Source organism: Bombus bifarius, unplaced genomic scaffold (assembly GCF_011952205.1).
Source record: "Bombus bifarius isolate JDL3187 unplaced genomic scaffold, Bbif_JDL3187 scf7180000009275, whole genome shotgun sequence".
Lineage (NCBI taxonomy): Eukaryota > Metazoa > Arthropoda > Insecta > Hymenoptera > Apidae > Bombus > Bombus bifarius.
The window spans coordinates 26,300-43,489 of record NW_022885009.1 but is presented as its reverse complement, the minus strand read 5'-3'; the positions used below and the strand labels follow the sequence as shown (position 1 = coordinate 43,489).

Genomic DNA, 17,190 nt, shown 5'->3' with positions numbered 1-17,190 from the left:
GAAATTACATCTAGACAAATGACAGAGGAAAGAGAATGTTTCCTGTACATCACGATGTATACACAGACGCATCTTCTGTGTGTTTTCATTCGGTTGCTGTCAACAGACAGAAGACTTTCACTCGGCTATTAAGTCCGCGATGAGTTGGCTGGTTAAGTCAAGCTATTCGCAGACAACGGAGAGCGGAATTATCGTTATTATATCGCCAGTGTGGCCACTTTGTAGCTGGTAACCGCGTTCTTTTCGCTATCTCCTTTTTACAACCAGAAACAGAATTAGACGATCGTAAAACGTTCCTCCGCGGATGATTGGAATTGCACGTAGCTCAAACTGAAGGAACAATTAGGCGAGAAACAGCAAAAGAAAAAAAGAATTCCGGGTTCAATGAGTTTGCTTGGTTTCATGCTGGCTCATCGTTAAAAGATTTTACTCTGTCAATGAGATACTTACGCCGCAACGCGAAACCGAAGATGCTTCAAGCGAGGAAGAATACGAATTACACGTTCAGAATTGCCTATATTATTTCATCGCCAGTATTTTAATGATACGATAGACAAAGTTATATTTTATAATTTATAATAGTTACTCTATATAATCTCGATTCTCGATAGCAGCTAAATTTCTGATCTAGTATAAACTATATAAAAAGGATCTCGTTTGAGACGACAGGTTAATGTAATAATTCATAGCATATCTTGGTTCGTCAATTCACCCTGTTCCATTGAAACGGCATACCGTGTAAGGGGAAAGAAAGAGAATCTCGCGATATGCGAATGAATATTGTTGCGTAGATAAATCTATATGATAAGATCCGATGTATTTCTAGTGGCGTACGTGTTAATTGTGAGACAGCCACTGTCACGTACATATCAAATACCATGCATTGTAATCAACGATGTAACGGAAAATCTATACATATCATGATGCGTGCTCTACATTATACATACACATATTAGGTACACTAGCGTGTAAGGTAAGAAAGTACGTAAGAAGGGAAAAACATGATAAAAAAATATATATAAGACATGTATATATACGTACTATATATATATATTTATATATATATTTATATATATATTTATATATATATATTTATATATATATTTATATATATAATTATATATATATATTTATATATATATTCATATATATATTTATATATATATATATAGCGTGGTTATCCTCTCGCAAAAAGAGATCGATGGTTTCGTAACTCCACAGAATTAGGGAGACCCTCTTCATTTTTTGCGAGCGACGAGTGTCTCCTTAATTTCTCTTTAATTTCGGGTGTACTATCCAGCGATCTGGCCAGAGGAGAAGAGAAACCAGCGCTCGCGTGTATCGCGAACGAATTAAAAAGCGAAGAAGAAATGTGCGAACGATAGGCTGCCTGAACGCCGAACGCGAAACGAAAGGTTCAATCGAGCTAGTGATGCGAACTCGTTACTATAATAATACGCAGCGTTACGGAAACGCAGTGTTCCATAACTACTCACCTGCTTTGAAACGGAATCGCGTACCTAATGTTATTGTAACTTTCGTCCTATCTCGCAAGCCTGGGACGCCTACCTATCATAGAGTATTATTATGTGTAAAAACAAAGAAAAATGCCCGACTTACCCCGTAAGAACATATCTATGTATATGTACTACGAAAGCGTTACCGATACTGTATTATACGACATATTATACGTGTATAATTGAGAAATTGAACGCGATGTTGATCGTAAATGTTAAAAATAAAAAGTGTACGAAAAAGTCAGAGTTGTTATTTTAATAATTATCCCCAGCAGCGAAAGAATTGCATTTACGGCCACGTAAACACGAAATTGAAAACGCTACGTTGCTTCGAAAACTTTCACTTTGATTAACAGTCGTTAACCCGGTTAACCCCTTGACTAATGTTGGCGCCTAAAGGCGCTTATTACATTTGCACTTGTGATACTGCAGGCGCCTAAAGGCGCTTAAAAGAATTGCTCTTATGGTACTGTAGACACCTATAGGCTCTCGGAAAATTTTATCGACCGCAATTCCAACTAATCTCACTTGAACCAGATGTAAGTGAATGCTAATTCGACAATTACATATTCCGTCAGTCATATATTATTTAAATATGTTTATTTTCCAGTTATGTCTTTTATATTCTTGAAACGAAGTATTGGGATAAGAGAAAGGTCAGGAAAAGTACATGCAAACATGAAACAACGATAATTCATATTTCTGATTCTGTGGAAACGTGTGATTTCGAATAAATGAGAATATGAATGAATAAACAATATTGCTTTAACGTAATGGAATTCAGTGTTTTTAATTATTTCAATGTTTTCTCAGAAATGTAAGCCTAACAAAAAATTTCACTGTTCTTGGTGTAAGTCGCGACAGAACTCCTACCGTATGGTACGCTTGGTACGTCTCAAAGTCTGCCGTAGTCAAAGGGTTAATACATCGCGGATATATGAAAATTTATATTTTTATAAACCCAATTGGAGAAATGAAACCTACTCGGAGATTTGTTTTACTCGTTAGATATCATGACGAATATTTTGCATATTTCGTATATTTTTGTATATATGCATTCTTTGCACTTTTATGCCTTTGAATCTCCCATAAATGCGTAAGCATCCCCAGTAGCGAATTAAATTCATCGTCTTCGCGTTTCTGAACGGATTTTAAAGAGGAGACCTTCCTTTTTTGAAGAAACGAGGCTAACAATTATTCTCGAGAAACGTGGTCATTACCTAACGTTGAACATCCATTGCAGAAAGGGAGTGGCAAATAGGTCAGGATACATTCCGTTATAATTTGAGCGAATCAACGTAGGAGCCGTAGGTCCCGATATCGATACGCGTTTTTAGCTAGGTTACGACAGAAATAGAAAGAACTCTTACTTATTCATGCCTTCCCGGTATTCGAGTTAGGGAATCGATAAATCGACCGACCGACTACGTCGCCCAACTAACCCTACGACGAGCTCAATCGCCTTACGTATATGTATAGTCGTTGGTCTTTATTCTAGCTACAAAGGGTAGGTCGTGTCGCAATGAACTTCTATCCGTGATTACGTTTCTTTTTCCAGCGTAGCGGCTTTATTAGTACAAAAAGCATTTTTACAAAATAAATAAGTTACAGGCTCTGAACGAGGAACGAATTCATCTTCGTGTCTCTTTCTTTCTTTCTTTCCAATTTGTCTGCCTTTTTCAGAGACTCTCGTGCGTACGAAATTCGCTCCTTTCGATTCGATGCGATGGTAAGTATTATCAGCGGACGGCTTCCTAAGAGCAAATAGGAAGAGAGGTAAGCAAAAGCGTCTCGAATCTTTTAAGTTTCTCGTATTCCCTTTCTTCCGTTTGCTTTCAGAAATACGCCTGCTACGATACACACTGAAGTTCTCGCAAGGCAGCGGCCGTTACCGCGTTACTGTTAAACTTTTAATGCGGATCCTGAATACTTGGGCGATGATTTTAGGTTCGCGAGAATGACCTCCGATTCCGCTTCCTTCCTTTTCGTTTCATCGGCAGATGTTCCATTGGTCTGGCTAAGATCAACGTTTGGAATGAGTTTGTTGTGTCTGGATCGTGACATGGAGGATGTCGATGTGTTAAAATTCTTTTGGCCCGTTCGATGGTGGTTGATGATTGGTGAAACATGGTCGAAGGTCGTCGCGCGAGATGAAAACTTTTTCCGATTAATATTGGTAACCTCCGTTGCTGGCGTAACTTTGACCACCTCCGCCGCCGGAGTAGCCACCGCCACCACCGCCACCGGAGTAGCCACCACCTCCGGAATAACCTCCGTTACCACCTCCTCCAGAGTAGCCACCGCCGCCTCCTCCAGAGTAACCACCTCCGCCACCTCCAGAGTAGCCACCACCGCCGGAATAGCCACCGTTTCCACCTCCGCCGGAATAGCCACCGTTTCCACCTCCGCCGGAATAACCTCCGTTTCCACCTCCGCCGGAGTAGCCTCCGTTTCCACCTCCGCCAGAGTATCCACCGTTTCCACCGCCGCCGGAGTAGCCACCACCACCGGAATATCCACCGTTTCCACCTCCAGAGTAGCCACCTCCGCCTCCAGAGTAACCACCACCGCCTCCAGAATATCCACCGGAACTAGAACCGGTAACGATTCCAACATTTCGATTAGTGGTTGTCAAAGTTTCTTGATACATATTTATGTACATGGAATTATATACAACGAAAAAGAGAAAGAAAGTTTTAGAATAAATTAAAAACAGGCTGGTCTCGCTAAATTTTTCAAGCCTACTGCGTTCTTTCGACCATTTCCGATAGAATTGCATTCTTTCCAAATTTAAAGAAGATACGAAAGAATCGTAATTGACAGGAATGAATTTTTCGTCTGATATTGCGCTACAATTTCTCATAAAATGTTACGAATCCATTTCGCTTGAAATAAGAATGAGATTTGAATACTAAAGAAGCTGGAGAACCGTAGTAGGATTAATGTGTGCAATACGTGCTGTGCTCGTTCGAAACGATTTAATCCTAATTCACTTAGAGCTACTCGAGTATGAAAAAAATATCGTAAAAAAAATATTTTACCCTCCGAAACTGCCACCACCGGTGCTAGGTGTACCGTAAGTGGAAGATGGTCTTGAGTATCCGCCGCCACCGCCGCCTCCAGTAGGCGCGCCATAGCTGGTGGACACTCCACCACCTCCAGAAATAGGTGCTGAGTAACTAGCGGATATCGATGATCCACGCGATGGTGCGCCATAGCTCGACGACAATCCACCGCCGAAGCCGCTGCCGCCTCCAGGAGCGCCATAAGTGCTAGACGGTCTTCCGCCACCTGATGGTGCACCATAGGTCGAAGATGGTCTGCCACCACCGTTGGAAGGTGCTCCGTAGGTGCTAGATGGTCTTCCTCCGGATGGAGCGCCATAGGTGCTGGATGGTGCTCCATAGCTACTGGATGGTGCTCCGTAGCTCGAGGAAGGACGACCGCCACCACCGCCGCCGCCGCCTCCACCACCACCAGACGGTGCACCGTAGATGGAGGATGGGCCACCGCCTCCTAAGTTCGGTGTCCCATAGCTTGTTGATGGTGGTAAGTAGCTACCCGAAATTGGAGCTGTAAATAAACGTTTCTTCACACCAGGAGTTCTCAACTTGTACGCACGACCTTCAAGCAGATCCCCAGGTAGTTTCGCGCCGTTGTTTTAGTTTTTAGTAAAATAAGATTTAGATATATTAATATTTGCAACATGTTGCACTAATGACGTAAACATATTTGGTAAACATAGTTGCAAATATATTGTTAGATTTGTTTGTACGAGTATTTCTTATTTCGTTTCTATCGGAAGCATTTTGCTGATCTGAGTTCTGTTTAATATGTGAATTTCGTTATATCACGTTACAAATAATATATTTTCCTATTATTGTTATGCAATTATTCTTTTGTATTTTCTTCTCATAACTATATATATAAATATTGCAACTGTATGGAAGAAGTCCTGTCTTCTTTGTAGGTTCCGAAATTTCTATTACATACGTTACATTACAACGTTAACGAGATCATGATTCTCCTTGTGTCTTTTTGTTCTTATCTTTGTCATTAGTCGGTGAAAGTGTGGGAGATCTCTAAATGACTTCGCCTTGTTAACTATGTCGTGTGATCGTAGTTTACAACTTCATACAGTGTTCTCTAAACTCATCTACAACCTTCTCGGCGAATCTGCTGAGATACCACTACCTTTGAAATTGCCGAGGTCAAGAGCCACGATCTGTTCGCATTGTCTTTAATCAAGTTCGTGACTGAACTTCCCCTACTGTCCTTTATTGTTTCATTGCCTGACAGAGCATTGCCGGAAGAATATTCGTAATTGAATATTCAAGGTTCGCTTAATGACTTATTTCGCTATTTAAAAACTACAATCTTGTTTTCAGGCCATGTCATGAAATAAGTGAAACGATGCCTTTCGCCGAGTACTTTTTCTGCGAATAACAACAAAATATTTGTACTTTAACTAATTTAAACTTAAATAATTTTTACTCTTAGGCAATTTTGTTACAAAATTGATTCTCAGTTAATCTTCTTACAAAACGAAAATTATAATTCTTGTATATTAAAACGAATGTAAATCAAAATATGTGTGAATTTCAATTTCTCAAAAGTAATTGCATAATAAATAGTTTCTTACGTAAAGTGAAATTTTGATATTAATTCAGCCAGCACGGAAGTACTTACGTGATTACTATTCATTAAACATAATTTAAGATTTCTTCGATAAAATAAACTACAGAATTGATTGCAACAAAATCGCAAGTAGATTGTAACGGTTCCTATTCAGAAACTTGCTTGTCTCGTGTAATACTTTTAATGATAATGATTACATCGCTTGCAATATCAAAATAGAAATTGCATCGAGGCCTTTGATTTCGTAAAAACAAAACGAAGAACTATTAAAGTTTCCTACTCTATATTTTATCATGGCTACATAATGACACAATATTTCCTGAATCTTGCCGTAGATGAGAAATACAAGTTCTTTACTGCGAAAACTATATGAAGACTGTAGGAAGAAAAAAATGGAAGAGCAGCTTTAAAATTCAGATTAATGTACCGGTAAAATATTCAAGACCTAATAAAATTAATCAATTGATCCCGAAATTGTTCTTCTATTCAATTTTGCAGCTTAACGCGTATCTCTCCACGCTTTGCGTAATTTTTAAAATATTGCTTGTCAGGATATTCAATTGTTGAAAGATATTAAAATATTATTTGGTTTCTACAAAACAGATTCCCTCCACTGACAGCTATTTTACGTTAAAATATTTCTTCTTAGTTATAGAGAGACGTAAAGATCAAGGGACAGAAATATATTATTGAGTTTTTTTCCTATCATCTTGTGTACAATATCTATATATTGTGCAATATCTATTGTACTATATACAACATACTTATGTATACATGTATGTATTTATATAAAGTATATGTCTGTATACATATACATAAATATGTGCATACATACTGTTTATACATATATGCAAGTATACTTTGTTTAATGTCGCGCTGAAAAGTCTCCTCTCTTTATCCGATCGATTAAAAGACGAATCTAATTTTGAAATGGCCCGGTGCGGAATATTTGATTTTATCGAAATGGTTTATATTCGTTCGCAACTATAGAAGAAGTGTGTCAGATGGCGAGATATCGGTTCAATTTTCACATTAGCTTACTAGTACGTGCGACATCGTCGATGAGCCGTATCGATAATTCACAGCGCCTCGTCCATTGAATATTTCATTCTCAGTTGCTCGAAGCAGCGACGACGATTTCTATTTTTTTCCGCGTGCTAATTTTTCAATTTCACGTTCAATTTTCATTCAGCAACGAACGCACGACGTTCGACCACGAGGAGAAACTTAGAGCAGCGCGACCGCGTGTAATTTATCTTTCACCCGGTTCAATCAGTGCAAAGTGATAGTTCCGCTACGTATACGCTAATCAGAAGCATCGTGCTATCATGTATGTCGCTTTCTGTCAATTTTTTAAACTTTCTAGTTCTTTTTCGTGGCTTTCGACTTTCTACGCGCTTCGGCACGTTTTCCGTCAAGTAGTTTCGAAGGGTAATAAAACGCCTCGACTATTATACTTTCGCTTCACGACTTCGATTTTTAATCGTAAATCGGGTTTATTTTTACGAGACTTTTTCAGATCGTAACTAGCGTACAGCCAGAGAAGTATAGTTGAACCGATTGTTTCAACGTGACATGGTTTTTCAACGTTGCCACTTGGAAAGTACCAACTTTTACGTCGATTGAAGTTATTATCTCGAGTTTGGTAACTAATATAGCTCGACACTTTGTTAAATGTCGCGTTATATTTTACTTTTAATGGATATTCTTAGCCGAGTATTCGTAATTCTACGTAACAAAAATATCGATCTCGTTTAATTGTTCTGGATGTTTTTACTTTCTTCGCGTAGGTATGGAATTTTTCTAAATATTCTTACCCTCGGCGTAGATAGGTTGCAAGAGCAGGGCCGTAGCGAGCACGGTCGCTGCCAGGGGAGCCCATGTTTTCGCGGGCCTCATGATCCCTGACGAGTGGTTGACGTAGCTTCAAGATACAGCCGAAGCCGATTCACATGCACGAACTTTTACCCCGAGAGGACTTCTCGATACGCTCACGTGTGTAACGTAGGAAATAGGACGAAGAAATAGAATCAACTGTGAGCTAGAGGCGCGGAGGCGATGTGGCCTACTCGACGCATCCGTAAGATTTCGTCTAACGTGCTTCAAACATCGTCGATCTCGCTTATATAGTTAACCGTCTTTCGGAGAAAGTCCTCGCGCGAGTGCAAGAGGATGCTACCAGGTAGGCAAGACTTCTTGGTGAACGTGGGAGGGGGGCGAGTTGTGGGGTGAAAGACAGTGAGGGAAGTGGAGGACAGGAGGGGATCGAGGACCTCGGGTGGAGGATCGGTAAGAGATGCGTCTTGGCATCGTGGTTGACCCTGGTCAGGCTGTTACTCTACCATTTTTTCCTTTCTTTGTCTCTTACATCGAAACCTGTTCGTCTCTGTTCTTCCTTTTCGATCTTCGTATTGTTCGTGCCTTTTCTTGTCGCATCACGAATTTAAAGCTCTTGTTATGATAAATTACCGCAGACGCGGCCTTGATGTCACAGCCGATGGCAGAGATCGGGAGATGATGACGACGGTAACGATCACCCGAGGCACCGACATGCCTGTTCATCTCGTGCCAGTTATTCGACGTTTCGTCATTTTATTAAATATCTATGTAGATTATTCGTTGCGTTCTTTGGTTACAACGACGTTCGCCGAACGTGAACTTTTCAAAGGATGCCCGTTGACTCGGGCTTCTGTCACCTCATTTATACGATAATCAGAAGTTTAGCTTTTAAAAGGAAGAGAAGAAGACCGGACAGTTCGACTGATCTTAGTTTCGGACGACTTTGCGTAATTTTCGGTACTCTCCGAATGATTTACAAGCTTGCTTCGGAAGTGAAAACGCTGGCCTGTTCAGAGTGAGAATTTAATTCCTATTGTTAGTCAAATTTTGGGCGCTCGTTTGTTTCAATCGTGATGCGAATATAACGACGTCAAAAGTTCCTCTACGTTGATTTATCGAATAGGAAAGTAGTTGCATTCTTAATAGAAAGCTTTGTGTATTTTGAATTATAAGTAACCGAGTAGTTGGCCAATACCGTGTCAAATATTACGGGAATCTATTCTCAACTATGTGTTTCAATTTCATTAAAACGAGTTTCTCCTAAAGTTTCTCCAAAACGTGTGTGTGGTAGTCATTGGCTCCCATTGCTCCTTAAAAGACTATATTAACGTATTTTCAGTATGAAACAATCGTAGAATTGTTATATCGTTTGACGATTAGCCTTTAATCAAATCGAGGAACTTTCTCTGTCTTTCAGAAAACGATCGTGTGCTATACTACATAAGACAATCGTAACATTTATTAGTGTAAGTGTACGAATTTGTTATATCACTTAATATAAAGTAATAAATTAAAAAAGCATGATTTGATTTGATTTATGTATTTATGAAACTCAATTATTGCAAATCGTATAATTCCATTATTCATATTGACTGGTCAATAGTAATTAACAGGTACAGTAAATATTAATACATCTACTAAATATGTATACATATTTATATTATATTATATATTTATAACATATCATAATATGTATAATACGTAATCAGGTATAGTAAAGCACATAGGAAATTCATTTTTTATTCAAGGTTTATAAATATTTCCATGAATTGGATAAAGCCATAATTAATAACATTATCTGATATTTTTTAAGCCCGTGCGACTACCGTTATACCTAGATATTTATAATTCATAACAGGGTACAACTAGGATGTAATTAGATATAACGTGACACAAACAGAGTACGTTGGTATAGGTTTTTATTTCTTTATAATACACAAAGAAGACAACAGCGTGATGATATTCGCAAGCGATCGTCGTTCCCAATTCCTACAGACGCAAACGTAAAGATTCGTTGACGCGAATAATCACGATAAAGGCGGTCGGATGTAGAATCTTCGTTTCATTTAATAATCACGCTCGATTAATATAAATTGCCTGGCGATGGCGGAGCGCCGGTTACACCATATTTTTTGCGCAACCGGCAAAGATTCATCGCTAGCCATAGTCCCGCTAAATTAGGATTAAGAACTTTAGCGGCTGCATGGGTAAGCACGACTAACGTCGCTACTTAGGCAAGCATTTGCCCGGAACACGTTTCGCTCTGACCCATTGCGATATACGGAGCACGGATGACGATGGGCATGATTTCTAGGCCGAGGACACGATCTGCCTACGTGTACGAAGTTGTTCGTGAAAATGACGATATCGTCGATGGAATACAGATACAGTTGGATGCTCCTGCGAGGCGAACGACTAGCGCGCAATCTAGCAAATCGACGTATTACCGCCGCGTCGCTCGTACGTTTCGTACCCTCTTACTCGATCTTCGTTGTCTCGATGATGTACAGCGGCAGATCGCATCTGAGCCTGTGCCGTGCAAATTTATTCGCCTAGTTGGACGCTGCAAATTGGAAGAACGATATGATGCATCGATTTCTGTCACGGTTCTACGTTTTACCCGCAACCACGTGCCAACCATCGTGGATTTTGCTTCGCGTTCAGCGGAGCGCGAATTTTTCGTTGCTCCTACCCTTTTCAGTTTTCCTTGCCGGGCTGGAAATAAACGAACGTGGGAATCGCGGCCGCGTACACGAGTCTGTTTAACTGTTCGATTCTAGATAAACGTTCGGCTTCTCGATCTTCGGCCACGTAAGTACGTTCGACGGATCTATATCGTTCCGCCTTCCGTTTTTTTCTAATTCCCTTTTACGCCGACGTACACGGCGATGTTCGCGAAACACTCGCGGCAGTTAGCGCGCTCTCACTGATTGCTGAAAGAACGTTGCTAAATCGACGATTTATTATTGCTCGTGTAGTAATAACGTAGCCGATGCTAGCGTACCACAGTTGCTGAGATGCACCCGCTATGACAACGTTGCGGTAATATGAATTGTTGGCCCAGATTCGAATGTGTTTATCATCGGGGCACGTCATTGATTGGACCGTTGCAACACCGGCCGCCTCGTCACCAAAAAGAAAAAAAAGAACAAAAATTGAACTTCCAAGTAGTCGATGCTGTAGCGTGCGTTGATCGATAAGATCTCTCACGTGATGAAGAACGAAAGCTTGCGCTTTTTCTTCGGCTAATTTACCAACGTTCCGTTTCTTGAACCCAGACATACGTATCTGTTAACGATCTTAAAGCGTTACCGATACAGCGCTATGCAAAAGTTTCGTGTTAACTGCTTAAACGTCTGTCTCACGTGAACTGATATTTTAGTTTTTTCTCGTAAAGAGAACTTTCAAAAACTACCGTTATAGATAGAGCTGCGATCCTTTGGAGAGTAACCGAGCTTCTTGAAATACTGAAAAGAGGTTGACAGAAAGTAAATTAAGATTAATAAATAAAAATTAGATTAAATTATTCCGAATTGTTATTAATACACGATTCCAAAACTTGACGATATCTCCGAGAAAATGGTTGTCGTCAAGGGAGCAAAGAAAGAGTATATAAAATATCGTTTACTTTAAATTATTTAATATCTTTTTAAGCAATTACGAGAAATAGAATGAAGCCAATAGCGAGTATCCCTATATTTATTCCTAAAACATATTTTTATAATTCCGTATTTGCTAACTATCTGATCGTGCATTATGGCAGCAAAACTTACGCAACTGTTACGAACGTGTACCTTCCTGATACATATAACGAAAAATTTGTACGTGTATTGAGCAAATCTAGTTCCATTAGAATTCGGTACAAAGAAATTACGTTGATCGACGTTAAATTATCAAGTCGTACAGACTCGAGCACAATAGAGGAATCAATTAAGAAACAATCATCGAGTCGATCGATATGCTTACTTTACATCAACCAGGCTATACGCTTCATTCATCACGCTCGTGTCCGAGCGACGCTAATTTTACGGATTTCGAAGCAGTTTCTCCGAACAGCCTCTAGAAATCTATCGATAAATCCTAATTTATACTCTGATGCGAATGCGACGGTTCATAAATTCGCCCGAAGGATTCAACGTTTAATTGCCAAGCTAACGATAGCGATAAAACTTTCCAGCCAATTATCGATCATCCTCGCCTCCGTCATCCAAACGAACTGAAAGATTTTACAGCGAAGGATCGCGTTTACCGAGTCGCGGTTGATCGCCAGCGAGTTGAGCTCCTTTCGATCCAGTTGAGCGATTTGCATCGTTGGAACAATGGTAACCGCGGCACGGCGCCAGGGGAATTCTGTCGAGAGACGAGCAGGACGACGTCTCCGTTCCAGGAAAAAGCGAACAGCGCTCGCCGTGTTCTCGTTTTCGGCGCGTCGTGATTTCCATAGCACGCAGCAGATGAACGGCCCAGGGACTAGGTAGGAAGAAGTGGAGATGGAAAGGAGGCTAGATTAGCGTGGGGTAGGAAAAAGCGAAAGTCATGTCAGACCAATCGCAGCTGAGACAGACGGAGCATTGTGCGCATCTCTGCCCTAGATAATTAATATCCGTGGTCGGTAGTTTTCTGCGGGCGAGCGCGGTGCATCGCGCCGACATAGTCTCCGCGCCACGTCGATTGCTTCATTTTCCCGTCGAGCTAATTGATTAAAGGGATTATTATTACGACGCCGTGAGCAGGATGCTCCGCCGACCGGCACACAGCCGATTTCCTCGCCTCGTCGCCACTCTCGTTTATGACAGCCGGTGTGTTGCAACGCCTGATTTTTCCACCCTTTTTGTCTCGATTGTTCCGATCACCTCGCTACGCACATGAATCTCTTTTTCGACGAGCGTTCACGACGCCTTTCGAACGCGTGAGAATTATGGTGTTCGGTGAATGGTTGATACAGTTGAGCCCACCAACGTACGAACAAAATCTTTTGTATATTCTTCAGCGACTCACAACCGTGGCACTAATTATTTGATCGCAATTTTTGTCATTTTTATCAGAATCTTATCATTTGACAGACGTTGTATAATTTGTAGCGAGTAATAATAAATAGACTAGAAGAATAGACTAAATAAAAATAGATGAAACAGCAAATAGAATAAATTTGTAATAAATTTCTTTAATCTCGCGAGTCACAAGTAAGAATATATCGACTGCCAAGAACGCCGTTGATTTACTCAACAACTTGATACGTTTTAAAACCGGATATCTCAATAATCAGACAGAAAGCAAGCTGCGATACAAATTGTATTTGCTGCTGACCGGGTCTTCGTTATCCGTGTTATAAGCTATGTACGTCTGTGTTATGATCTACTCTTACGACGTTTTCCAACATTTCGTTTTAATTTGATCTGGACTTTTAATTAAGGGCTTGTAGTTTGTCCTGCATTTACTTTTTCATATTTGTAGCTTCACACGAATTTCCGTGAAATTTTTTCATTTCTGCCTTGCAGTTACGAAGCAAATAAAGCTACTACGTGTCAATTCGGATGCGAAATTTTAATTAATATATAAATTGCGGATTGTTACGTATTTGTGAAAAATTTGAGAGCACAAAATACATAAAATGTACGTAATATTATACAAGATACAAAAACGTACAAAGTAAAGTATTTTCATTATGATATTTAATACATATGCAACATAGGTGAAATGAATATCTGCTTTCATTATTTTCTTTCATATTATATTTCAGGCCTGGAAAGATCTTCATACGGAAAATATTGAAAGATACGCGCACTGTATTTTTAACTTGCATTAGGATTCGTAATTGTGAAGATGATCGGATGTTCGATATCAGTATTAGATATCAAATTAACGAAGTAATTAGTGCGATGCCATATTCTGTGAGTAAGATGGAGAAAAAGTTTGAAATCACAATCTGTACGTGGTTGCATTAATGGAAATACAAGTTTGAAAAGTGAAAATTGGTCAATTGAGTAATTTCCTCACCTGCCTTGTTTTATCTGAGTAAATCATCAATCTTTTCTTAAAGAATAGAAATATTGCACGATATTATTTATAATATGCAATATGGAGCGTCAGTTAAACAAACTGTAATCTTCTTCGTTTTTAAAATTACTCCGATAGAAGTCATTGTAATGATTATGTACTTTTTGTAGATATTTTTGTATTGATATTGATAATACCACATAATATTCTATAATAGATGTTTAATCATACAGTTACTACAACGTTAACTGCGTGATAATAAAATGTCATTTTTCTACCGATATTAATTGCAAACAAAATATAGTAATAATTACGCGTCGGAAAAATGTACTTTCTGAAACGTGAATACGATTTTGAAATATTAAAATACGAATATTAAAATTTGAACGAATAAATTCCCCAGTGAAATTTGGTTTCAGAATCTGTGCTCGAAATGTCAGGCTGTAGTTTTCGTTAAAAATAGTAGATTCATTTTTCATTCGTCGACTGGAAGATTACGTTTCGTTAAATTCAATTAAAGTATCGTACGATCTATGCTAAATTATGTAGAATAATTAATTTGGTACCGAGCTGTACTCATTACCAAAATCTACTATTATATTCTCATTGTATTCGACGCTACTGTTTTCACAAAACTAATGTAAGTTGTAGAATGTAAATGCTCCAGCTATCTGATAATTCAACAATGGATGAGATTAATATTGTTGTTAATGCGTTTGTGTTCCAATCTAATGGAGTAAAAATATCTTTCCACGAATCTTTTTTGCATTTAAAATAGAAAAATTGTACGATATTTTAAACTTTTGATTTACTTTACAGTCAAGACAAAATAAGTAATAATTTTATTAGACATTGTATCAAATCATAGTTATGTTTCGAATCAGTTAAGCTTCTTAAACATATATTCTTAAACATATATTCCATACAATAGCGTGTAAAAGTTTTACTTAACCAGATCAACTGCCAGATAACAAACCAATTTAGTTTTTATGAATGAATCTAAGATTCTCATTATTAGTTTCATCCTTTTTATTTCATCGTTATTTCTCAAGAATAACGTCTTGCTCTTTTGCTGTCTTAACAGCGCTCATTTCTCCAGAGATCAATCTTATGTTAGTAAGATCGAAGTCAGCGTTGTCTATTTATTGCAACACGCATAATTCGCGAACCAGAAATAGACATAACGTAACAAATATCACGAATACGCGAGATGCATATAAATAAAATAAATAAAAAACAAAAGAAAATAAATAGCAAAGAAAATAATAAAACTCGCAAAATATTCAAAGTAAACTGAGCGTTATGATATTTAGAAGGTAAAATTTTCTATTCACCTTTCGCTCACGTTCCTGTATTTATTTTTACAAAAATATTAATTCGCATGACCATACGAAGTCCAATAATTCAATTTCAAAAATTTCAATTCGTATTTATGTGTCCGTTCGAGGATTATAATTTCCAATAATTCGAGACGATCTCGTAAAAACGTATTTAGTTGTCGTTACAAATTCAGCAACGGATCTGATGCGAAACTTTTGCAGTATAACGCATTTGTACACGACGCTAGAAGTAGTACATGTGTCTCATAGCGTTAACTACATAGCCATTACTATTGTCACCACATGTACGACTTGCCTTTCTATAGCGATGGATATCGAAACAGTCGATTGTATTTAGCCGTGAACATCATCGATGAGCGATCTTGAAAACGATTTCTTTTTCTCCCTTCTCCTTAGATCATGAATGGGTAGCATGTTAAGTAACATTTTTACGTTACGTACGTCACATGGCGAAACCGTTGATCGTTTCAAGGTATAATTAATAAAGAATAATCTGCGTTTTACGCCGTACACATTGTCGTATGGAATACCATTACGGATATAAGAAAGTCGACGCGGTCGTTTTCATCTATTCAAGGCTGTGCGGGTTATTAAAAAATAAAAAAAATGTTCTATAATCGCAGACCGTGATCGGAAGAATTACCTGTGAAAACCAAGGTGATCCTTTTACTCGCTTGGCCGCTATGTTCTTTAACCTTTCCGTTTATGAAGTAGGAAATTACGGCTCAGCTGAAGAAACAGCTGTACGAACAAAAAATTCCTCCTAAATTACATTACAGTTTCGCTGTAATTATGGGATTGTTCGTACTTGATCGTTTTTATCGAAATCTGTCTTAATCCATTAAGGGTGGCCCAAAGTGACTGTTATTGAACAGGAAGATGGATATTACAAATCTACGAGATTGTTTCTTAAAAGATAATTTCCCTGTGTATATGGCAGAAAAACAGAATGTAATAAAAGATGTCTCACGAACATAATGTTTAAAAGACACATGTAGTTAAATTAAAGTGATATGTTAAGTATTTTTTTTTATTATGCATTTTTATTTGCCAAGAGTCAAGATTACTATAAAAGCGATTGGCGTGTGTTTTGTAACGTAACACCTACGATATTACTTTAACTTATGGCTACGATGAAATTTAAAAATTCTACTTTTTCGAAGTTTTGTGTAACCTGGTTGTTTGGAAGTTGATTTAATTGCAATTCTAACTTGTTAATTTCTTAAACAATGTTAGTTATCTCCCATGGAGACCACATTTCCAGAGAAATTTGACGTAATTTGGAAATTTCCTCATTTTTACGTTTTATTATAAATTAATAGAAGTCTCTAAAAGAAGTTTCAGCGAGAAAACTTCGCTGTAAATTCTACCTAATTACGTAACTTCCCTGATAATATAATAAAAACCTTTACAGGAAATTTCAGTGAAATTTCGCTGTCAAAAGCAACGTAGAACGTATTAACTACAGAAGCTGTCATTACGTTAATTTTTGTATTATTAACGTTTAACATCTGCGAATCCTTTCGTACTAGCCTCTTCATCGCGTATTAATTTCAGATCTTTGAAATTCTAAATTAAAAAAGTTTTTTCCATATTGAGAAGAATCACCACCTTTAACGTTAACTGTACGTTTCACGTTTCACGTGGTAATTTCTTACCAAGCGCACGTTTGCAATAAAAATCTTGTAACTTCTACGAACGACTTCGTACTGGTTTCAAATTATTATCTTATTTTTGATTATTATTTAATTATAATCTCCCGGTATAGTCATAATGGAATTGTAAAAATCCCCGTGGAACGCGTAACATATTCGTTAAATCTTTCCGTGCTAAATGTTCAAACATCTCCGTCAGTCACT

General features: G+C 38.3%; 1 protein-coding gene across 2 annotated transcripts; it reads right to left on the bottom strand.

Annotated features, from left to right (window-relative positions):
• Positions 1-2,389: 2,389 nt before the first annotated feature.
• Positions 2,390-8,343, bottom strand: LOC117214959 (loricrin-like). 2 transcript variants are annotated; one of them, XM_033461342.1, is made up of 3 exons: positions 7,973-8,343; positions 4,559-5,090; positions 3,559-4,108 (listed from the first exon to the last, which is right to left on the bottom strand). In XM_033461342.1, the coding sequence occupies exons 1-3, from the start codon at positions 8,052-8,054 to the stop codon at positions 3,685-3,687; spliced, it is 1,038 nt and encodes a 345-aa protein (XP_033317233.1). In that variant the 5' UTR covers positions 8,055-8,343; the 3' UTR covers positions 3,559-3,684. The 2 variants fall into 2 exon arrangements, with proteins under 2 accessions (XP_033317232.1, XP_033317233.1); XM_033461341.1 differs by lacking the exon at positions 7,973-8,343 and having other exon boundaries at positions 2,390-4,108; positions 4,559-5,057.
• Positions 8,344-17,190: the final 8,847 nt, after the last annotated feature.